The sequence below is a fragment of the Alosa alosa genome, chromosome 10 (assembly GCF_017589495.1).
Source record: "Alosa alosa isolate M-15738 ecotype Scorff River chromosome 10, AALO_Geno_1.1, whole genome shotgun sequence".
Taxonomy (NCBI): Eukaryota; Metazoa; Chordata; class Actinopteri; order Clupeiformes; family Clupeidae; genus Alosa; species Alosa alosa.
The window spans coordinates 25,052,710-25,080,209 of NC_063198.1; the positions used below are offsets into that span (position 1 = coordinate 25,052,710).

General features: G+C 46.7%; 1 protein-coding gene across 1 annotated transcript in view; it reads left to right on the forward strand.

Moving 5' to 3' along the window:
• The window catches only part of kif21b (kinesin family member 21B), an 89,336-nt gene that overhangs the window by 56,547 nt on the left and 5,289 nt on the right, over positions 1–27,500 (forward strand). The window contains exons 14-32 of the mRNA XM_048255695.1: positions 2,215–2,403; positions 3,177–3,376; positions 3,713–3,820; positions 3,952–4,241; positions 4,532–4,685; positions 6,219–6,428; positions 7,121–7,222; positions 7,740–7,905; positions 8,319–8,379; positions 8,732–8,780; positions 9,620–9,825; positions 10,698–10,772; positions 11,136–11,249; positions 14,033–14,071; positions 21,357–21,493; positions 23,290–23,470; positions 23,740–23,904; positions 25,801–25,918; positions 27,076–27,246. Of these exons, the coding sequence (XP_048111652.1) occupies positions 2,215–2,403; positions 3,177–3,376; positions 3,713–3,820; positions 3,952–4,241; positions 4,532–4,685; positions 6,219–6,428; positions 7,121–7,222; positions 7,740–7,905; positions 8,319–8,379; positions 8,732–8,780; positions 9,620–9,825; positions 10,698–10,772; positions 11,136–11,249; positions 14,033–14,071; positions 21,357–21,493; positions 23,290–23,470; positions 23,740–23,904; positions 25,801–25,918; positions 27,076–27,246 (2,735 nt within the window). The remainder of the gene's footprint in view (positions 1–2,214; positions 2,404–3,176; positions 3,377–3,712; positions 3,821–3,951; positions 4,242–4,531; positions 4,686–6,218; positions 6,429–7,120; positions 7,223–7,739; positions 7,906–8,318; positions 8,380–8,731; positions 8,781–9,619; positions 9,826–10,697; positions 10,773–11,135; positions 11,250–14,032; positions 14,072–21,356; positions 21,494–23,289; positions 23,471–23,739; positions 23,905–25,800; positions 25,919–27,075; positions 27,247–27,500) is intronic.

Below are 27,500 nucleotides of genomic sequence, written 5' to 3' on the forward strand. Positions count from 1 at the left end.
TGAAACACCCCTGGAATACAACAGCATGGTTTGAAACCAGATGTTTTTGTAAGCTGAGGAAGTGCAGGATGATTGAAGTGTGTGTGTGTGTGTGTGTGCGCATGCGCGTGCGTATGTTTGTGTGTGTGCTAAGGAAGTGCAGGATGACTGAAGTCAATCAAGGGCCATGAAACAAAGATGGCACCAAATGAGCTGACATGAATCCAAATGTTCAACGTGAAGGCTGGACATGGGACATGCAGTTCAATATGGAAAGTCTAAAAACAGCATGAGGAAAAGAGATGTAAACATGTGTGTGTGTGTTTGTGTTTGTGTGTGTGTACGTGTGTATGTGCGTGTCTCTGTGTATGTGTGTGTGTGAGAGTGTGCGCGCATGTCTGTTTGTGTGTATGAATGTGTGTGTGTGTTTGTGTTTGTGTGTGTATGTGTGTATGTGCGTGTCTGTGTGTGTGTGTGTGTGTTTGTGTTTGTGTACGTGTGTATGTGCGTGTCTCTGTGTGTGTGTGTGTGTGTGTGTGTGTGTGAGTGTGCGCGCATGTCTGTTTGTGTGTCTGAATGTGTGTGTGTCTCTGCTTAAGAAAGCAGGAAATGAAAGTAGAAGTGGCAGTATGTGCACACTCTGGAGGATGACTGATGATGAGTCACAGGCCATAAGGAGAGAAGAGTAGTGATGAGTAGAGAGGGAGAGAGAGAGATTGAGAGAGAGATGGAGGGATGAACAGAGGGGTGAGGATAAGTAGAGTGGAGGGAGAGAGAGATGGAGGGACGAACAGTAATGAGAACAGAGGGGTGGTGATGAGTAGAGAGGAGGGAGAGAGATTAAGGGATGAACAGAGGGGTGATAAGTAGAGAGGAGGGAAAGAGAGATGGAGGGATGAACAGTAATGGGAGTGAATGAATAGGAAGGAGGGAGAAACAGAGTGCAAGATAGCATGGAAATGAAGGTCAGAATGAAGGATGGGTGGGGAGCTGCAGAGAGATAGAGAGTGAGGGAGATAGAGAGATAGAGAGAGAGAGAGATAGAGAGTGAGAGAGAGAGATAGAGAGGGAGATGGAGAGGGAGAGAGAGTTTTGTGGTTTGCAGAGAAAGTCTGCCATCTAGTGGTCATACTGTGTCCGAACTAGAGGTCTGTGGCGGGACTGATTTTTCAGTCCCACTCCTGCCCGCTCCCGCATTAATGTGTCATTTTTAGTCCCGCTCCCGCCCACATCTGTAACATGATGTCCCGCTCCCTCAAGATCTAAAACATGATGTCCAGGAGGGATAGCATAAAGCTTTTCTTTCTGGAGAAACGAGGAGCAGACACCTGAGAGACTCCAGATGTCTGATTTTAAGTTTCTTGGTTCTGAATGTAGGCTAACAACTGAAGTAGGCCTAGTCTGGTGCCCTCTTCCTCTGTCATGCTTTCGATTTCGAGTTTCGACAATGAGCAGCAGGAACAAAATTGAACCCACGTAAACAACAATATAGGCTATAGGCTATAGGCCTGCTATCCGTCAGTTATGCTTAAACCCTGTTTTTTAATGCTGCCTAACAGAACATCCAGCTGAACTATAGTTATGAACACTACTTTAATCATTTCCATATTTAATTTTACGACATATTTAATTTATGGGAGTGCAGTGAATCATCGGTTTGTCCCACCCACTCCGCACCTCTCTCATCCGCCCGCAAGAAAGAGCTTTCAAAAAGTTGTCCAGCACTCTTTTTCTCTCTTCGGACTAGAGGTCTGCGGGAGTGCAGACCTCTAGTCCGAACCACCATCACCCACATGCAGGCAGATACACCCACTGCACACACATACACACACACACACGGCCTGTTCTTCTGGCGGACCTGACATGTACTAATATAATATACACTCTCCTCCTGGCATATCTCCTCAGCACCCCCCCCCCCCCACTGACCTGACACACACACACACACATACATACACACACACACACACACACACACACACACACACACACCCTTCCTGACACATGTCCCCTGCATCCCCACAGTGAGTTTCCAGGCGTACCTGACATGTTTACTGACACACACACACACACACACCTCCTGACCAACAGTATGTCCCCATATCCCCTGCATTCATGTGGGGAGTTTCCAAGCGGACCTGACGTGTATACTAACACTCTCTCTCTCACACACACACACACACACACACACCACACACACCCCTCCTGACCCCTCTCTCTGCTGCACCCCCGTAGTGAGTTTCCAGGCGGACCTTGCGGACCTGACGTGTGAGATTGAGATCAAGCAGAAGCTGATCGACGAGCTGGAGAACAGCCAGCGGCGCCTGCTCATGCTCAAGCTGCAGTACGAGGAGAAGCTCATCCTGCTGCAAAACAAGATCCGCGACACTCAGCTGGAGCGGGACCGCGTCCTCCAGAACCTCAGTGAGTACTTACAGTAGAACCGCCCAGTCAACTGCTCAGAACCTCAGTGAGTACTTAGAACCGCCCAGAGCCTTATAGATATCTATCTATAAGGCTCTGGAACCACCCAGTCAACTGCTCAGAACCTCAGTGAGTACTCAGAACCACCCAGTCAGAACCGCCCAGTCAACTGCTCAGTGAGTATTTAGAACCACCCAGTCAACTGCTCAGAACCTCAGTGAGTACTTAGAACCGCCCAGTCAACTTCTCAGTGAGTTATTAGAACCGCCCAGTCAACTGCTCAGAACCTCAGTGAGTACTTAGAGCCGCCCAGTCAACTGCTCAGTGAGTACTTAGAACCGCCAGGTCAACTGCTCAGTGAGTACTCAGAACCACCCAGTCAACTGCTCAGAACATCATGGAGTACTTAGAACCACCCAGTCAACTGCTCATTGAGTACTCAGAATCGCCCAGTCAATTGCTTCAGTTAGGTGGAGTGTGTCAGTGTGTGTGTGTGTGTGTGTGTGTGTGTGTGAGAAAGTGTACATTCCACTCTACAGAGAATGAGAAGGCGACCCTAGAGTCTGCACTGTATGTGTTAAACTGATCACCATGCAATTTATTTACCACTATTTTACCACTTCCTGCATAAACTGTTTACAAATGACATTTGTATGTCATATTCCATCCAGTACATTTCAATTCCATGTTTTCTATTAACTACCATGGTCACACCAGATTGCTCTAATGTAGTGTGTGTGTGTGTGTGTGTGTTTGCGTGTTTGCGCATGCAGTGTCCATGGAGAACTACACAGAGGAGAAGGCGAGCCGTATCCGTGCGGACTACGAGAAGCGTCTGAAGGAGATGAACCGCGACCTGCTAAAGCTGCAGACGGCGCAGAAGGAGCACGCGCGGCTACTCAAGAACCAGAGCCGCTATGAGAGGGAGCTCAAGAAGCTCCAGGCCGAGGTGGCCGACATGAAGAAGGCCAAGGTGCGTGTGTGTGTGTGTCATGCGCGCGCTCGTATCAGTAGTTGCATATGGTTGAATCTGAATCTGTAGGTTGCTAGTATGGAGCATTGTGGCATGAACACCAGTTATCAACATTTATATTTTGCCCTCCAGTGGTCTGGATATTGTCACATAAATCACCACCTCATAAGCTGAAGCATAATCTTAAGTGCATTCAGTTATGGCCCGAGGTGAAGAATACTGAATGGGATGTGTGTTACAGGCATAATGTCAGAGTCTCATGGCTTCATTGAGTAAACAGTAGACGCTCAGTGCCATTGTGGTGATGTGGTTGCTGTTGGGTCCTCCATCCTCCAGGTGGCGCTGATGAAGCAGATGAAGGAGGAGCAGGCGAGGAGGCGCATGGTGGAGGCCAAGAGGAACAGGGAGATCGCCCAGCTCAAGAAGGAGCAGCGCAGGCAGGAGGTAAGAGCAGACAGATGAAGCACCCCACACTCCCTTATTGGCAGGTTGATGCAATTTTGGTCGCTGAGGGTTTCGGATTGGGAATCATTCTGTTGTAACTGATGTAACTCCTCTCTGTGTCCCCTCCTCAGTATCAGATCCGTGCTCTAGAATCCCAGAAGCGGCAGCAGGAGATGGTGCTGCGCCGTAAGACCCAGGAGGTGACAGCACTGCGGAGGCTGGCCAAGCCCATGTCGGAACGCGTGGCCGGCAGGTTACCACGGCGGCCACATAGCGCAGACTCTGGGGCCGAGCTCTCGGCCAGCACAGCCACCTCGTCTGAACCCGAGTCCACGCGGTCCGTTTCCAGCATCGTGCGCCAGTGGAACAGCAAAGTCAACGGATACCTTGGGGAGACCGTCAGTGGGGGGCGCCCAGTCAGGTGAGCAGGAACAGGGTTGGAGTGAGGTGAGCTTGCCCCAGCAAACACCAACAAACCCCAACATTCTCAAGTTGCCCCAACAAACCCCCACAATCCCCAACATTCTAAAGTTGCCCCAACAAACGCCAACAAACCCCAACATTCTATAGTTGCCCCAACAAACACCAACCAACCCCAGCATTCTAAAGTTGCGACAACAAATGCCAACAAGCGCCAACATTGTTAAGAGTGACGTTTTGAGTGTTCTAAATAACTGAAGTTGACCCCCTGACCCCACTGTCTCCCCACAGCAGCCGTAAGAAGTTCCAGCGGAAGGGAGTGAGCACCCCCTTCTCCAAGTCGGCGCGGCAGAAGTGGCAGACGCTGGAGAGGAGGGTGACTGACATCGTCATGCAGAGGATGACCATCAGCAACGTAGAGGCCGACATGGACCGTCTCATCAAGGTGCGTTTTACAGATAAATAATCTATGATTTAATCGCAAAGGTGCGCTTTACCAATGAATAATCTATGATTTAATCGTACAGGTGTGCTTTACAGATTAATAATCTATGATTTAATCATAAAGGTGCACTTTACAGATTAATAATCTATACTTTAATCATAAAGGTGCGCTGTACAGATTAACAATCTATGCTTTAATCGCAAAGGTGCGCTTTACCGATTAATAATCTATGCTTTAATCGCAAAGGTGCGCTTTACAGATTAATAATCTATGCTTTAATCATAAAGGTGCACTTTACAGATTAAGAATCTATGCTTTAATCATAAAGTGTGCTTTATGTATGGGATAATGTATTGTCTGCTGATCATTATCGGAAAATAAATCCCGACAGGGCAAACAGGACCCAGACGTGGAGCGGTAGCTTATCATATGGCTACTTGCTAAAATGAGCAAAGAAACTTCACACAAAATTATTTTGTTACCATTTCGTGGCATCCACTGAGAAAACAAATAGTTCTCCACATAAATAGAACCTAAAAGTGTCAGGTGTTGCGTGGCAATGCATTACTAGCGAACCAACTAGCCTACTCGCAGAATCATATGAAAGACATAGATAGATAGATAGATAGATAGATAGATAGATAGATACTTTGTTGATCAATAACGTGAGTCATTATACGGATTTAACAGACCTCCGAACGTTGGGAAGGCCCATTTATGTGAATGGAACTTTCGGCAGCACTCTGGAGAGCCGTGTAATAAAGCTTGATACTTAACTGTATTTGCTCTCATTTGATTATCATGTATTTATATGGATCACTTCATTAAGGTGGACTTTACAGCCTATTTCTGTATGCTGTATGTGCCCTCATTGGACACCTTAACAAGGTGCCACTTGCACTGTATGCTTGACACTGCTCCTCGCTTTATACTCTACATGTTGGACTTCACACTTAACACTTAACCATACAGGTTATAATCACAAATTGGGATCGGGCCCTGTACCCTGCATGCCTACAGTATATCCTATAAGGTTTATGCTCAGCTGTTTGACTGTGAATGCTAGTGAGTCTTTGATGTGCATGTTAGCAGTGATGCTAGAATTTATGTCCCTCTGTGATGGATTTCAATTTTTTTTTTTTTTTTTTGTTGTTGTTGACTCCTCACATCTGCTGTCGTCTGAATGGGAACATATCCGTCTCATCCTCCTAAACTGTAGTCACACTCTCTAGAGCGTGCAGCCGCTCCTGTCGCGCTCTGTCTGTCTTCACCCCGTTGCGGCGCCTCCTGGAGCTGTCGTCTCCTCAGCACACTGTGCTTTGTCTCTTTCTTTTGTCATTTTGTCTCTTTTGATCAGTTTGAGTTAGATACTCTGACACAACGCTCAATTATGAAAGCACAATGTGACTTCAAGCGCTTCTCTGACTCCACGTCTCTCTCTTTCATTCTCTCTCTCTCTCTCTCTGTCTTTCTCTCTCTCTCTGTCTCTCTCTGTCTTTCTCTCTGTCTTTGTCTGTCTGTGGTCTCCCTCAGAAACGCGAGGAGCTGTCCGTGCAGCAGGAGGCGCTGTTGCGTAAGCGTGAGATGCTGCTGAGTGACAGGACTCCAGGGCAGGAGGTGGAAGCGGAGCGGACTGTGCAGGAGATGAACGAGGAGATCGAGGTGTTCAATGCCAACATCGACTACATCAACGACAGCCTCTCCGACTGCCAGGCCACCATCGTGCAGATCGAGGAGACCAAGGCAAGGAGCGTGTTTGTGTGTGTGTGCGTGTGTGTTTGTGTACATCGGTTTGTGCAGGGCACCATCGTACAGATCCAGGAGATCAAGTCAAGGAGTGTTGATTGTGTATATGTGTGTTTGTACCATAGACTGTATACATAAGCTTTGTACATGCCAATGAATGACCAACCCTATAACTTCGGCCGTAAGCAGTTTCATCAATTCTAATGCATGACACCATTATTTCAGTCTCTGCCCACTGTGTAGGCCTACATGTCTGACAGCATGGAGTCATTGTATAATTCATCTGTTGTTGATACTACCCAGGGCTGGTTATGCCAGAAGGCCTTTATACCAGAGGCTTATTTACACAATGTCTTGGCCTGAAACTGCACATTGTATTAAATCACTGAAAGCGCCATGGACCTTTATTGCGTAATACTATTATCTTATGTGTGTTTTTGAAATGTTTATTTGTCTCTGTAGTTAATGTGCCTAAATCCAGGCCAGTGTGTAATCCCTCCATGTTTTCCAGAAAGATTTGCCACTGTGGGATCTTGTGCGTTGTTTTTTTTTTCTGAAACATTTGTTTGTTGTAAGGATTTAGCACATGGCGGCTGTTCTGGCATTCAGAATCCTCCATTGAAAGGCTGTGAAATGCTACTGTTAGCATAACGTGAGCGAGGCCTAAAAAGCCTGGGTGTTTCCTACAGGATGAGCTGGACTCAGTGGACACGTCGGTGGTCATCAGCTCGTGCTCGCTAGCTGAGGCACGGCATCTCCTGGACCACTTCCTCAAGGCCTCCATAGACAAGGTGAGCCGCTCCATCAGCCAGGCTACACTGGGAGTGCACCTGAAGCGCTCCGATATCCGAGCGTAAAAATAGTCTGAGTGAGACGGAAGCATCCTATAAACAAGAACTTAATGGGAGAGAGCAGCGGCAGCTTCTCTTTAGGCAATGGGTCTTTTGTCTTTGTTTGTATTTGTGTTTTTGTTTATGTCTGTAACTGTTTGGTCAGGAAGCACTAGCGGCTCCAAAATAGGTACAGACAATATCTACTGTACACACAGAGAGTATGTGTGTGTGTGTGTGTGTTCGCGTTTAAGTTTATTGTTATTGTTAGTGGTGAATGAGCCGTGGCCACTTCAAATAGAGGCACATTGTGCTCACAGACATCAGTGAGTGTGTGTTTGTGTTTGTTTATGGGTATTTTTATATATTTTTTATATATTTAATGTTACTGTTAGAGCAGGATGAGAGGTTCAGACATTGTGTTTGCATGGTTTGTAAAATGTGTGTGTGTGTGTGTGTGTGTGTGTGTGTGGCGCAGGGGCTGCAGGTGGCCCAGAAGGAGGCTCAGATCAGACTGCTGGAAGGTCAGCTGAGACAGACGGACGTGATTGGCTCCTCACACAATCACATGATCCTGGAGGCGCTGAGGGAGAAGGGCGAGTGCATCCCTGAACTGCACGTGCTCATACACAACGCACAGCTGGGTTAGTACACTAAACGCGCTCAAACACAACGCACAGCTGGGTTAGTAAGCTAAACGCGCTCATACGCAACGCACAGCTGGGTTAGTACACTAAACGCGCTCATACGCAACGCACAGCTGGGTTAGTACACTAAACGTGCTCATACACAACGCACAGCTGGGTTAGTATGCTAAACGTGCTCATACACCGCACAGCTGGGTTAGTACACTAAACGGGCTTTAACACAATACTGAACAAGTTGGTATACTTTAACACAATACTGAACAAGTTGGTATACTTTAACACAATACTGAACTGGCTGGTAGACTTAACACAATACTGAGTCTGGGCCCTCTGTGTTTAGGACAGGAGGGATGAGTGTGAACATGAAACATGTGTGTACAATGTCTAATGTGTGTGTGATTTTCTTTCAGAGAATGGCTACGCCAGTACTGATGAAGAGGCCTCTGAGTTCAGCCAGGCATCAGAGGGCAGGTTAGTGTGTCTGTGTGTGAGTGTATTTATGTGAGAGTATGTGCATTTGCAAATATATGTACACATACATATGGGGGTGGTGAGTCCATGTGTAATTGTATGTGCAGTGTGTCGGTTTGTGCAGTGTGTAGGTTTCTGTAGGTTTGTGAAGGTTTGTGCAGTGTGTAGGTTTGTGAAGGTTTGTGCAGTGTGTAGGTTTCTGTAGGTTTGTGAAGGTTTGTGCAGTGTGTAGGTTTCTGTAGGTTTGTGAAGGTTTGTGCAGTGTGTAGGTTTCTGTAGGTTTGTGAAGTTTTGTGCAGTGTGTAGGTTTCTGTAGGTTTGTGAAGGTTTCCCGTCTGTTTTTCCTTTGTAGTCTCTCTCTGATGAAGAGCTCAGCCAGTCAAGATGACTTCAAACTAAAGGTACACAACTCACCTGCTCACTCCATATTATGACAAACCAATGGACACACTCTGTGTGGTGATGTAATGTAATGTAATGTAATGTAACTTAACACACACACACACCTCTATGTGGTGATGTACTGAAGTATCACATGGAGACAGGGATTCACTTTCAGTGAAGGGAAATGGGGTCTACGTCCACTTTATGTGTAACTGTAAGTAAAGTCTCAATAAGAATGTGGACTCAAGAGTTTCAGGCTTTCAGTTTTTCTTCTAACCACCAGATGGCGGTATAGCACAGTCTTTGGAGTGTGTAATGAAAGCAGAGAAACTCTCATCTCTGCAGTAAGAGACGAGCAGTAGTGAGGAGCCTGTTGCATTAGACCATATGAATCCAAATGAGACTCTTATTGTTCATTTGAAACACTATGTAGTAACTATAAATGTCTCCACTTGCAATGCCAATGACAATTTGTGTTGTAAAGCAGAACAAGTTGTTTATGTTTAGTATGATTATGTTGTTTATGTTTAGTATGATCATGTTGTTTATGTTTAGTATGATTATGTTGTTTATGTTTAGTATGATTATGTTGTTTATGTTTAGTATGATCATGTTGTTTATGTTTATGTGTATGTTTAGTATGATCATGTTGTTTATGTTTAGTATGATCATGTTGTTTATGTTTAGTATGTTGTTTATGTTTATGTGTATGTTTAGTATGATGGCGTAGGAAACCTGTGGCAGCCATTCAGTACTGTAATACTGTAAGACCAACTGGTGTAAACCAATGACTAACGGCTGTGTGTGTGTGTGTGTGTGTGTGTGTGTGTGTGTGTGTGTGTGTGTGTGTGTGTAGGTGGAGTCCAGTCTGTGTGCGCAGATAAAGGCGGTGTCTGCGGAGTACCTGGGCCCCCTGCTGGACCCCAGCACTAAGAACATCACCAAGTCGCTGGCCTCCCTCACGGACATCCAGGAGAACGGGCTGGCCTTCTCCACCCGGGAGACCCTGTCCAGGGAGCGTGTGTCCCGCACCATCAGCCTCCCCGTCCGTGGACACACCTTGTGAGTTCCACTTCACTTCGTCCGTCTCAGTTTACAGTTCACTGGCCGCCAGGTCCCTGCGTGCTCCATCGTTACACTCTCTCTCTCTCTCTCCAGGGAGATGAATGCTCTTTGCCCTTTGCCCTTTGACATTCCTCTTTACTTTAGAAATGACTCTACTGGCTACTACTTTGAATATTTAAACATGGATCAGCCATGTCATATGGTGCTTGGGGCTGTTGTTGAAGCAGGAAATCTAGAAAAAAAAAGCAGTTTATCATGGCTTAACATAGCAAGTGAAGGTTAGAATTTTAAGCAAACACCTGCTCTGCTCTGTTGAGTTTAAGAAATTAAACTTTTCCACTTATATGGAGAATGCTAGAAGATTCTAAAATTTGTTTTCGAAGTAGTTGAAATCATAGCTCCAGAGATCTATCTAAATATTCTATAAGTAGTACTCTTTCTTATAGAAGATTCTAGAATTGATTAGTCTGCCTATGCAGTGTGACATGTTGTTGTGAGACGGAGTTGCTGTGAGTGTTTGTGAGTCACTTGGCTGGAGTCTCTACTGGTGCTGAACGCCTGGACTCACTCTGAGGTGTCGTGGGCGTCTGGGTGAAATGGAACAGAAACACAGAAATGATGGGTGCTGTGTGTGTGTGTGTGTGTCTGTGTCTGTGTGTGTCTGTGTCTGTCTGTCTGTGTCTGTCTGTCTGTCTGTCTGTCTGTCTGTCTGTCTGAGAAAAAGCTGCAGGCTGTTGAGGATCACATTCTTTCCAGCTTTTTGAGCAATTTAATTCTGCTGTTTTCCACCCCTGCGGTCTCATTTGAAAGAACAAAACAAGCAAATGACATTTTTAATCTCACATTCTGTTTTCATGTGTGTGTGTTAGTCCTAGACAGTCCAGAGGCGCAGACACATCTCCTTTGACCCGGAGGAAGTCTTATGATCGAGGATCACCCTATAGGTAACATTCATTACTGCACTTCAACACACTAATTAATGATCTTGCTGCTGTTTGAAATTAAACGATAACATTGCTCAATGGTTTCTGTATCGTGTAAATGCATTCACAAATACACTGTGTTGTACAAAGTGATATATTAAGGTGGTAACACATACATTTAAATTTTACATTTTCTGTTTCTATTTCACAATGTGTATATATATGCATGTCTTGTAAGTGGATTAATGGAAATGGTGGTATAGCACTTGCGGTAACCTGCTACGTCAGTGCTGGCCTCATCTGTGCAGGCTGTGTTTTAGAGGAAGTGTGTGTGCATGCCTGTATGAGGTGCTGAATGCCCCCACCCTGCTCTTCCCCCCCCAGGCCTGCTGAGGTGGGCTACACGCCACCCTCCTCCCCCCCACTCCGCACGCGCAACGACCGCAACGTCTTCTCCAGACTGACCAGCAACCAGAGCCAGGGATCAGCGCTGGACAAGTACGTACACACACTCTCACATGTACTGTAGACGTGTGCACAGACACACACACACACACACACACACACACACACACACACACACACACACACACTCTCACATGTAGACGCGTGCACACACACACACACACACTCTCACAGGTAGACACACACACACACACGCACACTCTCACATGTAGACGCGTGAACACATGCACACACTCACACACACTCTCACATGACTATGTGCTCACACACACACTCTCACATGAAGACGTACACACACAGACACACACACACACACACACACACACACACTCCCTCTTTCTGTCTCTCTCACACATGTAGACAAGGGTACACACGCACACTTAAATGACTCATACATTGAAGTTCCAGAAGGGAACTCCTAGAAGAGACCTTGAGCGTCAGGTCTAAGCTGGCATTAGAGCCATTTCAGACCTAATCTCCCAAATCCTATGTGGCCCTATGTGGCTATCTCTCTACCTGGCCCACCCAGGGACTCTGAGCCCACGTCCTGTTGCTTGTCAGGCTGAAGTGTCGCTCACCTCCTGCAGATCGGGACTAAAAGCTTTCCCTCTTGTGTGACAGCTGGTTGGAAACAAGCTTTCCCGGATCCTGTGGGACAGCTGGTTTGGAAACTGTGAAAGAACAGTGAGAGGATCTGTCTGGCTGTGTGTGTGTGTGTGTGTGTGTGTGTGTGTGTGTGTGTGTGTGTGTGTGTGTGTGTGTGCGTGTGTGTGCGTGCGCACCCACTGGGTGTCGGCTCCATTAGCGACCTGCTAGCGCCTGAGAGCCATGGCTAATGAGGAAGCGCTAGCTAGCGCTAGCTGTCACCAGCTCCGGGGGCCCGTTGATTCTCATTACCCGAGCAGGAGTAGGTAAATTGGGTCAGGCCAAGCAATTATTTCTCCTTCTGCGCATGTTTGTGTAACTTACCAGCATAGTGGTGGGCAAATTGAATCAACAGCGACTGAGATTGCTGCAGACGGTTAAACGAATCATGTGACATGCCCGGCATTGGATTGCACTTCAGCTACTTTCAACCTGAAGTGTCGTAAGCGCTCTGTGTGTGTGTGTGTGTGTGTGTGTGTGTGTGTGTGTGTGTGATTGAGTGTGTGTGGGTGGGTGGAAATTGCTTTCCGCTGTCATGTGGATTGGGGGACTTCTTGCCCAGCAGACAGTGTGTGTAGAGCCATTAGCAGAGCAGGTGTTTGCTTGTGTTTGTCTGCTAGTTAGAGTCATTGGATGTGTTTACTTTCTTCTGTTTGGTCTCAGAGAGATTCATCTTTCTCCAGGGTTGCTCTTTTACTGTTTGGCTTTTATGACATTCTGGAGCCAGAGGGATGTGTGTGCTTACTTTTCATCAGCTAGCAATAAAAACTTGTAACATCTTATAGTGTCTGTAGTTCTGGTGAGATGCCAAACCTGATTGATGCAGATTAGCTTCCCATGTGGACTGGAGTAGAAGGTAAATAATTATAACATTAGCAGCCCTGGGGCCCACATAGGCTCCATTATAAACGGAGCACACCATCAGACCTCATTTACAGCCATTATTCAGAGTCAGGTGTCATCAGCATCAGTTGAGAACTAATTATGCTCTGTGTGTGTGTGTGTGTGTGTGTGTGTGGGGAATGATAGAATTTAAGAGGGGAGAGGGCTTTGAAACACAGCACCTCTGATGACTGTAATTCATAGTGAGTGCAGAGAGACTAGCGCAATAGATAGATACTTTATTGATCCCCAGGAGAAGTTCAAGGGCAGCATAGCATAGCACAGCTCAGTCAGGGATGAACCAGAGTGGGGGTGCGTTAACCTCTCTCCACACCGGCGGTGGCCGGTGTGTGTGTTTGTGATTGATTAAGATGAAGCAATAACACTGAGCAGGTTTTACTTTAGATGAACTTTGTTTGTTGTGCAGGCTCTTTCCCTGGACCCCAATCAGGCCTGTAGAGAAGCAAATATATCTGAGTGTTCTGTTTTGTTCTGTAAGCGGAGCCAATGGAAACACTAAGTAACTCTGGAGTTAGATCACACATGCATTCACCCATGTACACACCACCTATATGTATGTGTACATTTATTTGCAAATACACACACACACAGTGGTTCTTTGCCTTTGAGGTGTTCTCTTTTTTTGTGCAGTGATGTAGATGTTCTAAAGGCTTTATTTAGTGTCTGTAAGATTGTTCTGCCATCATAACTCGGTCTACTCAGTGAATGCAGAAATGCCAGCTGTGGGGCTCCAGGCCGGCTTTGCGCTCCGTGGGCATCTGATGGTGTGTGAAGGTTGCCCAGTGGAGAAACCAGCTGCAGTGATCACTTCAGTTAGCCCTGGAATAGTCTGATGAAAAAGTGTGCGTTTGAAAAATGCTCAACAGCCTGTGGAACTGCATACTGTTGAAATAGCCATGAGGCCATGCAGCCATGAAATATTCATAAGAAAAACTTCACAGCTTTTATTGAAGCTGGGCCCGTGTGTTTGTGGGTCTGTGTATGTGTGTGTGTATGAGAGAGAGAGAGAAAGAGAGTTTATTGCCAACCAGAGACTCAGCAGGTGTTCGCCGGAGTCCATCTTTCCTCTCTGCTGATGACCGTGGGCACCACCCACAACATCCTGTCTGTTTGCTTCCTACTTCCTGTTGGGCTCTGTCTGTTGTCTCCTGCTAACTCCTCCTCTTCCTGTCTCTCCTCCTGTCAGCTGCCTGCTTCCTGACAAGCCCCTTCCCCCCTCTCTAACTGACTCCTCCCTCCCCTAACCCTACTGCTGTTTTGCCCTTTAGGTCGGATGACAGCGACTCCTCTCTCTCGGAGGTGCTCAGGTAGAGATCTCTGTCTGTCTGTCATTCTGTTTCCCGCCGCCTGACTGGCCTGTGGCTGGCCAAGCCCCGCCCATCCGGGCGTGGGTGTGGCCATCTGTGTTGCATGCTGCTTCTGATTGGTCGTGCTCCACCTCTCCTCTCCATCTGTGTTCTCCATGTTTGCTGTGACGACCGGAATGAACCTTCAGCTCCAGGGCCTTTTGAAAGCTCTCCACTGCTGCATTCAGAAACAGAAACGTAGGCAAAAAAAATATATAAAGGAAAGTATGTGGAGTTGAGTTTAGAAAGGAGATCTGTAATCCATCCGATACAGATTAGCTAGTACAGCCAGCACAACATTATTATTGCCAAATATCTCCTGCTGCTGCCTCTAGTACCTTTAAAATGAAGTGATTTCCTGTGTAGGGCTATATTGCAATAATGATGTTTTATATTCGAATAAATCAGTACTGAACAGAGGCAATAAAATATCATCTGACTTTACAAGTGTGATAAAAACGAGTGCAATTTCCTCAGTCAGCCATTAACAAGTTAATTATTAACACATGAAGGCTGTATAGGTGTTCTTTGAACATGCTGAACACTACATTGCGTATAATTGCGTGTAAGGGGGCTGAGGTCTGCACTTAGAGATACGCTCGGAAAGTTTCCGTCCCTCTCTGAGTCACCGCTCGTCAGCCTGTCTCTGGGGGGAGACGCGCGGAGTTCCGGAGTCTCCGGGCTGACAGCTCATCAGCCGTCAGATGGAGGAGCTGGAGGTGCAGAGGTAGACGGGGTGGGGGTGCGGAGGTGTAGAGGTAGGTAGTGGGTGTGTGGATTTTTAGCAGCGCAGGCTGAGAAGTGTACTAAAGTTAGATGCTCCGCTCCAGGCGAAGAGACTCACAGAGTGCACCTCGCTCAGCTTCATGTCTGCCTAATGACAATATGCATGGATGATATAAACATTCCCCCCCCCAATTAAAGCACAGTGTCTGATCTTACACCCCCCCCCCATGAATTTAGCATGAGTCCCAAAATATATTTTATAGTATATAGTTTGTTGCAAAATATTATTTGATGTGGCCTACTGGTTAGGGCTTGTAACCGGAGGGTTGCCGGTTCGATCCCCGACCGGTAGGAATGGCTGAATGCACTTGAGCAAGGCACCTAACCCCTCACTGCTCCCCGAGCGCCGCTGTAGCAAGGCAGCTCACTGCTCCGGGTTAGTGTGTGTTCACTAATTCACGCATGGGATAAATGCAGAGACCAAATTCAAGTATACTTGGCCGAGAAACCTGATTTACATTTACAAGAATGTAGTAAATAAAATATCAGATCACATGTCATTTGTTTGGGAAATTAGGAAACAATCCAGTTACATCTTGGGATGAAAGCAGCAGTCAGTCTAGAGTCAATGTGACCTCTCAACTCGCCAAATAAAAATAAAACAACTGAATTAAAGGCTCCATCACTGAATTAAAAGCTCGACCACTGATTTAAAAGCTCCATCTACTAGCTGTCCTCAGAGAGTTCCTGTGCCGCTTCAGTTCTCTTCGCAGGCTGAACTAATCTGCCTTGCCCAGAGACGGTTCCTCTGCAGGCAGTTCCTGAACTCACACGGCCAGCCTTGTAAAGATTCTTCAGATCTGACAGGGCCCCCGTGAGGCAGTAATCCCCCACAGGCGCGCGCACACACACACACACACACACACACACACACACACACACACACACACACACACACAACGTGTGTTTATTTGTATATTGGATCTCTCGGTGGGCATCAGAGAGCTCTAAGCTGTAGAGTGGAGCGGAGTCTCAGGGATAATCCTATTGTGACCGCAGGCTGATAAGGTTCATTCACCCCCACCTTTCCCACCCCCACCCACCCCACCCCACCCACCCCACCCACCCCACCCACCACCACCACCCACCCACCCCACCCCACCCATCTCCACCTCTGTTCATCCTCACAGTGAAGAGAGCTCCCCCAATCCAGACCCTGCATCCAGACCCCCCATGGCCACCCCCCCCCCCCCATCCTACCCCCCATCCTACCCTGAAGGTGCTTGCACACTGGCCCAGTCAAACTCGAACAGCTCCATCCACCAAACATAGACTAATGGTGCTCACTGGCCTAGCTGTTGGTGTTAGTTGGAGTTTGTTGATGTTTGTCGGGGCCGTGTGTGAGCTCCATAAGCCGTACTGGCAGGGTTCGGGTGCAGGTGGGTATAGGGTGGTGGTGGGGTTGGTCTGGGTCGGGCGGATGCCAGCTCTCTTCCTGTTGTGCCCAGAGTCCCTCACCCAAGTCCCGCCTCATGAGGATGGGCGCTCTGAGCCAGTTTGGGAACCACAAGATCACTTCTGATTGGTCAGAACACTGTGCATGCGTACTGTAGTGTTTTGGGTCCGAAAACAAGAGATTATGATTTTATTGTGGCTGCTGTAGAAGAACATACTTCATTCACTGCACCGTGCATGTGAAGAGTTTAGCGTTGTGTTGCGTAGTTTGCTTATATATTGATTTGTTTGTTTGTTTGTGATGGTTTTGGTGATGATGGAAAGATGCATGTAGCTTCTCTTCACATGAGTTTCTTGAGTTTGATTTAAGTTTGTGTGTGTGTGTGTGTGTGTGTGTGTGTGTGTGTGGGGTGTGTGGGGTGTTGATGGCTGGTTTGTTAATGCTCTGCATGGCATCACAGCACAACATGGATGCCGTTTTGACAGAGATTTTGTGAAGTATACTGTACACTGTGTGTGTGTGTGTGTGTGTGTGTGTGTGTGTGTGCTTATCTCTGTGTGTTTATCTCTGTGTGTTTGTGTGGGTGTGTGTGTGTGCTTATCTCTGTGTGTGGGTGTGTGTGTGTGTGTGTGAAGTGTGCACACAGTTCATCTGACATTAACTTGGACAAGAGAAACGCACCCCATTAATTCACCAGACCATTGTTTGTCCTACAACCTCGTGGCATACTCATGTATCCACACCCTATCGAACAGAATTGCACTATCAGTAATCTCCAGACCTCAAGCATGTAAGTATTGACATGTGGGAGACCATGACGGGGCATGGTGACGCAGTGGGAACATCACCATCTGACATGCGGTCAGCCTGGATTTGAGCTCCTCTGTGCTCTCTCTGTTCCCGTGGTGAAGTCTCCAGAAGGCCGCAGTCACACGGAATCTATATGCCTGAGAGTCTGTTACTGAACTGAACTCCACGGCCCAATCCCACTGATACCACCTCAGGCTATCCCACAATTCCCTCGGATCCAGAGTGCCTCTCAGCCAGCCTGACACATTCAGCACTATGCTGGTCTTCCCCTCTCTTCTCGCCTCTCTCTTTCTCGCTCTCTTTCTCTCTCCTCTCTCGCGCTCCTCTCTCTCTCTTTCTTTCACTCTCATGCTCCTCTCTCCTATTTCTCTCTCCACTTTCCCTCTCTTTCTCTCTTTTTCCCCTTTCTCCTCTCTCCTCTCTCCTCCTCACTCTTTCTCTCTATCTCCCTTCTCCTCTCTCTCTCCCTCTCTCTATCACACCCATGGGATATGGGATGGGCTTCTTTTCCTCTTTAATCAGCAAACTCCTGGCTCACCCCCTCACCCCTGCTTCTGTGTGAGCTATGGGCTTATTAGGCTGCGCCTCTAGCTGCTCTCTCTCTACTTCTTGGAGTAAGTGACAGGAGACATATAGAATCTCTTAAATTCTTTCCTTTTTTCTTTCTTTCTTTCTTTCTCTCCTCTCTCCCTCCCCCTCTCCCCTCTCTCACTCTCTCCTGTTCGCTCTGCGGTGGGTTTGCTGAGGCTTCAGATGTTGCTGATGCTGACCAATGCCCACCAGAGACTAATTTCCCCTCTCCTCTTTTCCTCCCCTTCTCTCCCCCTCTCCCTCTCTCCTCCTCTGCTCTCTGGCTGGGCCATGACAACAGCACAGCCCCACTGCCATCCCCTCGCTGGAGAGCCTCATTATTTTATCCAAGGCTGGGAAGCTGCTCGCTCCGCCAGGTTTCAAAGACACGAGCGCTTTCTCAAAAAAGAAAGGCAGAACGGCAGAAAAAAGGCCTTATCGCTTGAGCGAGCGGAACAGAAGAGCGGGAAAGAGAGAGGTGTCAGACGGAGAGAGAGAGAGAAGGCCAGGAAGACGAGCTTTAGGAAGGGAAAGCAACTCATCAGTGATTTTTGGGGAAGAAACGTTTCATTTCTCTCCCACTGTGATCACAGCACGCTGCTGAGGGGGAGGGGTGTGTGTGTGTGTGTGTGTGTAGGGAGTGAGGGCTCTTATGTGGAGTCTCCACCAGGTGGCAGTGTAGAGCTGTTGCTAACGTGGCAGCACTCACAGACAGCAGTAATATGAAGGCTTGCCACCGAGAGAGAGAGAGAGAGATGAGCACATGAAGAAGTGGAGTCGAGAGATATTAACAAGAACAGTGGAGAAAAAAAATGGCGTCATCCATCTTGGCTGGCTCACCAGGTCATCCTCCGACAGATGGAGACCAAGTCTCCAACTCCAGAGACATGGTGCGTGGACATGGACAGATATAAGGATTTAGTCTTTCATTACTGGAGCGAGCAAATGGGGACTCCCCTCCACCCCTCACACATCCACCCCTCACACATCCACCCCATCACACATCCACCCCATCACACATCCACCCCTCACACATCCACCCCATCACACATCCACCCATCACACATCCACCCAATACACATCCACCCCTCACACATCCACCCCTCACATATGCACCCTGTCACAAATCTACCCATCACATCATCCGCTCGTGACTGTGATGGATACTGTGACCAGTGACGAAGATGGTGAAACACACACACACACATATACACACACACCTCTGCTACAGACTCTCTACATCATATTGTGTATTACCATGGTCATTAATTATTCAGTCAAACACATCTACACACAACTCCATTTGTCTCTGTGTGAAAGGTCACATCAGACTGCTAACACCCATCACTGTTCAGATGCATTACAGTGACTGTGACCGATACTGTTACACACACACACACACACACACACACGTGTGAAGGCAAACCTGTCATGTGCTTTCCCATGGCCGGGCTGGATGCTGTAAGAGGTGATTGACAGCTGTGGGGATAGGAGTCGCTGGCCGCTGCTTGGGCTGACACTATTCTAGTAACCAACACACACACACACACACAAATACAGACGCTGTCATGCACCGAATGCAACTTGCGCTGACACTATTATAGTTCTCTCCGCTGAATAGCCCACTTCCTGGCCTCACAGGGAGACGGCCAACTGTCACACAAACACACATACAAACAGATGCTGTCATGCACTGGCCTAAGCTGGAGTGACAGGTGTCATGTCCTGTTTGCCCTGGCGACTGTCGCTCGTGGCAACAAGCTTGTGTCAATTTTGATTTAAGAACAAATCATCTGGATTCAGTCAGAGTTCTGCGATCGATCCTGCCGGCCTGAAATCTGCCCTGAGATGACCAGTGCATCCTGCCTAACTTGTGCTAAAGAGTTGGCGATCCAGGCACTGCTCTGTGTGTGTGTGTGTGTGTGTGAGAGAGAGTTGATAAGTGAGAAGCAGAGAGTTTGTTAGTGTGTGTGTGTGTGTGTATGAAATGGAAGGAAAAAGAGTGTGTGTGTGTGTGTAAGAGGGAGAGGCTTTGTTAGTGAGATGCAGAGAGGTTGTGTGTGTGTGTGTGTGTGTCGGTGGGTATGAAATGGATGGAGAAAGAATGTGTTAAAGAATGTAAGGAGTGTGTGCGTATATAAGAGGAACAATATTTTGAGAACGGGGGAGAGGGAAAGAAGTGTGTGTGTGTGAGTGTATTAATGTGTGTGTGGACAGGTGCAGACAGAAGTGTGTGTGTGTGAGTGTATTAATGTGTGTGTGGACAGGTGCAGACAGAAGTGTGTGTGTGAGTGTATTAATGTGTGTGTGGACAGGTGTGTGTGTGACAGACAGAAGTGTGTGTGTGAGTGTATTAATGTGTGTGTGGACAGGTGCAGACAGAAGTGTGTGTGAGTGTATTAATGTGTGTGTGTGGACAGGTGCAGACAGAAGTGTGTGTGTGTGAGTGTATTAATGTGTGTGTGGACAGGTGCAGACAGAAGTGTGTGTGTGAGTGTATTAATGTGTGTGTGGACAGGTGCAGACAGAAGTGTGTGTGTGAGTGTATTAATGTGTGTGTGGACAGGTGCAGACAGTGTGTGTGTGAGTGTATTAATGTGTGTGTGGACAGGTGCAGACAGTGTGTGTGAGTGTATTAATGTGTGTGTGGACAGGTGCAGACAGAAGTGTGTGTGTGAGTGTATTAATGTGTGTGTGGACAGGTGCAGACAGTGTGAAAGACTTCAGGATCTGTGTGGTGAATCTGGGGAGCTTTAATTGGGAAGCCCCTACTTACCACGGGCCTGCTGAAGACGTGAGGAAGTGTGTGTGTGTGTGTGTGTGTGTGTGTGTGCGTGCATGCGCTCTTTCCTCTAAACTTGACTGAGACTGGTAGAGGAAGTCTCAAGCTCCCCGGCCCCCTGCTGATCGCTCTTTTCATGGCCCGTAGGGAGGGATGGGGTGGTCTCCTACTGGAGGAGCTACTGCTGAAAACTACTTCTTTTCCCTTCTTCAAAGAGACTATAGAGACACACACACACACAGAAACAACATACTCACAAAGCACTCGCACACACTGAATCACACACACACACATCCCCTCAGCAGCTCAGAGCAGAGGCCATCTCATCTGAAAGTTAACTAGCCCCCTGCCTGCTGCTGCTGATGCTATGGTTCTCAGCCAACACCCTGTACTCTACCCAAATTAATCCACCTCCTAGTGGTGTGGCGTGTGTGGGGAGGGGGCTGTGATTATGTATGAAAACGAAGCAGAAAGAATTTGTGTATGTCTGTCAGTGTTTTGGAATTGTGCATGTGTCATCTCTCTCACACACACCCTGAGATGGCATCTGCAATGACTCCCATGTCAAACCAGAGCCACACACACACACACACATCCATCCATCCTCAAGTACAAGGAGTGTGTCTTACGTGAGTGTGTTTGTGTACTTGTCGAGTGTGTACAGATTTGTGTGTGTGTGTAAGTGACCTCACCTTACAGCAGGACCTATACACATATACGTGTGTGAGTGTGTGTGCATGCGTTTGCCGTGTGTTTGTGCGTGCGTGTCTCTGTGTGTGTGATTATTTGACTGTTGTGTGAGTAAGGATGTGATCACTCACACACACTGATGTGTGTGTGTGTGTGTGTGTGTGTGTGTGTGTGTGTGTATATCTGACTGATGTGAGTGTGTTTTCCTGTAGGGGTGTGATCAGTCCCACGGGGGGGCTGAAGGGGGGGCGTACGGCGCCCCTGCAGTGTGTGGCGGTGGCCGAGGGTCACTCCAAACCTGTGCTCTGCCTGGACGCTACCGACGAGCTGCTCTTTACCGGCTCCAAGGGTAGGATACACACACACACACACACACACGCACGCATAGATTCGACAACTCAGCCAGGGGCTATGAATGTCCTGATGGTATGTTTATTTCTTAGAGTGGTTCTCCAAAGCAGGGCTTGAAAACAAAATTATTTTTCAAATGTTCCGTTCCGAACGGTTCAGGTAGGCCTATGTTTAACGTTTTCGTTCTTGCATGCGTTCCGCCACAAACATATCGGTCCTGAACGGTTGGGCATATAAATATCGTTTAGTTCTTAAAAGTTCCGGCAGTGTTTGGACGGGCCTATCAAGTCTATTTTTGTGGACTTTACCTTAGATGAGGCGTACTCATTATTTCCCCTTGATTTAGCCTACCGTAGCTATGCCGAAAATAATAAATCACAGGTGACATCCAAAAACATTCAGATGGGCTATCCATCCCATAGCCAGACTTACTGTAGGCCTAACCTATGCCTATAAATATTTTTTATAATATTTCTGGATCGTGCTAAACTCCTTACCTGATTGTAGCCTAAGTTTTATCCATATGGAGATCTTCAAAGGCTTGCAGCTATAATTCCAACCCTGTTTATAAGCGAACCTGTCTGTTGCTGACAAGGCCTATCTCATATTTCCCCGTTTAACTCTTCTACATAGAATAGGCTACAATTGTAAACATTTCAAATCCGACTTTAAAACAACAAAGTGGACAGGCAAAATAGGCTATTACGCATAGGCTACAAACAATTTCCAAATCAGTTTCAGTAGCCTCGCTTCACGAGCTGGCCTAAGATCCGAAGTGGCAGGCGGATAGGTTACATTACAACAGCAAGACAAAATATACACATTTGGACCAAAGGTCCATTTTATTATTATTTATTTATTTTTCAAACTGCAGAAATCAAATTATTAGGCTGTTTGCCTACAGTAGTTGGCTACATAGCGGCTTGTTAGCTCACATTAACAGTGTAGATGCAGGCTTGTTTTTCGCAAAACCGGAAATAGTCTCCCTGACAGGATATGCTTTTGTGAAATTTTATAAAATATATAGAGAACAAAAAAAAAACGTTATTAACCGGTTTTGTGGATTTCGGAATAACGTTTCTGTTCCGGAACAGTTGAAGACCATTTTGTTTTCGTTTCCGTTTCCGCTCCTCGTAAAATTCTGTTCGTTTTCGGTTTTCGTTTTCGTTCCTTGAACCGGTTCGGAGCCCTGCTCCAAAGTTTCTTTAAGTTCTGAGTAAAAAAGTAAAACTCCAACAAGTGATGCGCGGGTCGGGGGTTTTCATGACCCGCACCCGTTCGACCCATTAGGACAGAGGTGGGCAAACTTTTTGCCTCAAGGGCCACATTGGGAAACGGAAAACACTGTTTTATGTAATTTAATTGATAATAATGACAAAGTAATGTTGTTTTCAAATATTAATTTCTTAATAAATACTGCTAATTTGATGTTTGACTCATTAATAAATGGTGCACTGTCACTTTAAACCTAGCCATCTAGATCATTTAGTAGCCTAGCCATCTAGATCATAGAGTAGCCTAGCCATCTACATCATTGACTCTCTCGACTCAAACGCATGCATATCCCTCACTTTTCTTACTTTTCAAGCTAAGTATTTGCCACTATTTCCCCCAATCATCTTTGATCTCAAGCCAAATATTAGCCACTATTATCTGCACTCTTTATCTGACGTCTAGTGGTGTCATCTAAAGAGCTACAGGCTACTGCTCAGGGAAAACCTGGACTGCTGTGACTGTTGCCATGCTGATGACCCTTGAACCCTCTGACTTCTGTGCCCCGCCACCCCCCTTTAGACCGCACGTGTAAGATGTGGAACCTGGTGACTGGGCAGGAGATCGTGACGTTGCGGGGTCACCCCAATAACGTGGTGTCGGTCAAGTACTGCCCCAGCTCTGGACTTGTGTTCAGTGTGTCCACCTCCTACATCAAGGTCTGGGACATCAGGGACTCGGCCAAGTGTGTGCGCACACTCACGTAAGTACAACACACACACACACAGAAACATACACATACACACACAATGATAATAGCTTGGACTTTATATAGCGCCTTTCATGGTACCCAATGGTCGCTTCACAAATTGGGGGGGTGGGGGGGGGGGTCAAAGGACTTAGTGAACAGGAATGTTTTGAGGTGCTTTTTGAACATGGGCAGGGACGGGGCAGAGCGGACATGGAGTGGTAGACTATTCCCGAGTGTGGGAGCATTCCCACAGACTCCCTAACTCCTAATTGCCCTTGCAGGTCGTCTGGTCAGGTGGTGTCTGGAGACGCGTGTGCGGGCACTACCACGCGCACCATCACCACGGCGCAGGGCGAGTTCCAGATTAACCAGATCAACCTCAACCCTGCAGGCACTGTGCTCTACGCAGCCACAGGAAACACCGTCCGGACCTGGGACCTCAACAGGTAACACACACACACACACACACACACACACAGTGCTATACACTAAATACAACTATTCATGAACACATTCACAAGAAAGCACACGCACACACACACACAGGCATGCATTGCACGTTGTGCACCACATTCACAGGAAAATATACACACTCACTGGCACACACACACACTCACTGGCAGGCACACACACACACACATTTACTCATTGGCTAGCACACACAAACACACACACAAGCCCTTTCTACATTCTATGCACACAGCAACAGGAAATAACTGATTCCTCTTAAAATGAGATGCACATTTGCTCCTTTCCTTCATTGCAGTAGTGTTTGCGGTGTATCGATACTAAAAAGGTATCGCGATGCCTTCACGCCAAAAAAAGCGATCACGATTTCCGGCGTTTTAGAATCGATACTTTGTTAAAATAATACGCGTTCTGTGTCCGTGAACTGCTGCTCTCACTGCTCCTTGCGCGCATCTAGGCAAGTGGCGTGTCAAGCAGGCAGCTCTGAGTGTGAGTCGCGCGAGCAGCGTCAACATAGTCTTTTCCCGACAGTCTTGCCTTGTGGATTAAACAAAAGGTGAAATCTGGAACTATGTCGGATAGCCTACATCGCGAATAGTGAAAGGCAAGCCATCAGGTACACAGAGGCCCGTTTGTAAAATATGTTTCAAAGTCATTTTAAAAGCAGTAGGCTCGCATGGAACTTGGCTAAACACCTCGCAGACATATCCCAAAAATGTTAGAGTTCAAAGAGCGACAGGTTACGAATATAGAAAACCGACTCCATGGTTAGTGCCAAGTTCTTCTTTTCTCTTTTAGTCTAGCCTAAGTGAAGCGAGTATGGTTCTCTGGGATAAAGCGAACCATCCTTCATCAATGAATTTTGATGTGACATAACGAGCTGTAATCATAGGGTGCTAGCATTGATATAAAGCGCCAATGTTCCGTAAGAATAACATTACCATAACTTGTAAACAATCTATTTCATGTTCGGGTCAGTACTATTGGTAATATTTAATTTGTCATGGCATGTGGACTGCAATTTGTTCAATAATTATTGCCCAGATGTAGGATAGACTACCGAAATCTCGCTTAATTAAAGCCCACAGCATATAATACCACCAAAGCGTGTTGAGTCCTAATAATAATAGCGGGATCATGTTATCAAAGAAATAGGCGTAATGTAGGAATGCACATATATATTGCAACAGGTAATGGTGTAAGCCTATCTAACAAAGACCTGAGTGTGGTTGGAACGTCGTACTTGTACTGGGCGCAAAAAGACTATCCTCACATTTTTTCCCCTAAAGTTGCAACTGTCAAAGGAAATCAGGAAGGCCTAGGGGAGCTATACTGTACATCAGATAGCCTAAAAGATTAGCCCCTCTGCATAGCATTCAGTGATTTGCATACAGTAATTTCAACACTGACCTTGATCAGCCTAGTTTGGCTATTTAAAGCTACTTTATTGCCAAAACACAATGTAAATGAACTATAACAAACAATAAAGGACTTAGTCATACAAAGTAGGCCTACTATTTTACTGACTATAAAAAATAATAATTATGTAGGAAGTTTAGAACTCAGAATTGACCTGCACACTACAAAAGTGCACGAATTCAACACAAATGACTCAATACACTTGGAGGAGGTATGAGTCCTTTCTTTTCTAGATATCTTAGGATTTAGCGGTAGTATCGTTTTCATTATCGAGCACATAATTGATATTTATGGCAGGTATCGTATCGAAGTCATAATTTTGGTATCGTGACAACACTAGTACACAGTACACATTGTTGTGTTGCTGTGAGTTGTGTGTAGTGAACATTAAAAGAATGTTTGTGTGTGTGTGTGTGTGTGTGTGTGTGTGTGTGTGTGTCCGTGTGTGTCCCTAGGTTCCAGGCCACAGGGAAGCTAACAGGCCACATCGGCTCTGTGATGTGTCTGACTGTGGGCCACTCCGCCAGAGGGAAGGACCAGGTCATCACCGGCTCTAAGGACCATTATGTGAAGGTGAGGGTACTGCATTTACACACACTCATATGCGCACACACACACACACACACACTCACACACACTCACACACTCACTCACATTCATGTAAACATATATTACTGCAATTTTCCGCTCATTAAACAAGGTTTATACATTCATTTTGCAACATTCCTTCAACATGAGGTTATAGGTTATATATCATGAGGTTAATAGAAGGTCATGAGCATGCAATTCCTTTCTACATTCTTCTCTCTGATTAAAGCATGTTCTGATTAGTTAACCATGTTGTTCACCTTTGACACTCTGCAGGTGTTTGACGTTGCTGAGGGCACACAGGGTAACATAGGCCCCTGCCCACAACTTTGAGCCGCCGCTTTCTGGCATGACATCGAGTGCCTGGCCATCTCGGCGACGTGCTCTTCAGTGGTTCCGTGCTTGACATCAAAGTGGGACCTGGAACAGCAGGAACTGATCCAGGTACAGCCTCGTTCCTAAATGCAACTCTAACACTTTAACACTAAAAAACTTTAACACTAGCGACCACTAACAACTCTTTGGGCCCTATTTTTGGTGATCAGAAGCGAGGCACAAAGCCCGACTCAAAAGCGTATTCTTGTCTTACACCCAGTCAGTGGCAGATTTTGCACCATGCTCTTCACTTTTTTTTTTTAAGCTTTCGCCAAGGGGTGTGGCAAAGGTGTGGTTTGGTGCATGATCTAAAAAATCTTACACCCTCTAAAATCATAAAACCACCGACCAGGAAAACCCTGGTCTATAGCGAGCGCATGTAAAGCACAGCTGAAGACACACTGTCACGAGATTTAAGCAGCCCTTAGTAAGCGGTCCCAAACAACCGTAGCTCAGTGATCTAAGGGGTTAGATTGCTGGATGACACACAGTATCAGACTATAGTGCACACACACACACACACACACACACTCACACACACTCACACACTCACTCACATTCATGTAAACATATATTACTGCAATTTTCCGCTCATTAAACAAGGTTTATACATTCATTTTGCAACATTCCTTCAACATGAGGTTATAGGTTATATATCATGAGGTTAATAGAAGGTCATGAGCATGCAATTCCTTTCTACATTCTTCTCTCTGATTAAAGCATGTTCTGATTAGTTAACCATGTTGTTCACCTTTGACACTCTGCAGGTGTTTGACGTTGCTGAGGGCACACAGGGTAACATAGGCCCTGCCCACAACTTTGAGCCGCCGCACTACGACGGCATCGAGTGCCTGGCCATCTACGGCGACGTGCTCTTCAGTGGTTCCCGTGACAACGGCATCAAGAAGTGGGACCTGGAACAGCAGGAACTGATCCAGGTACAGCCTCGTTCCTAAATGCAACTCTAACACTTTAACACTAAAACTTTAACACTAACGACAACACTAACAACTCTTTGGGCCCTATTTTGACGATCAGAAACGAGGCACAAAGCCCGACTCAAAAGCGTATTCTTGTCTTACACCCAGTCAGTGGCAGATTTTGCACCATGCTCTTCACTTTTTTTTAAGCTTTGCGCCAAGGGGTGTGGCAGAAGGTGTGGTTTGGTGCATGATCTAAAAATCTTACACCC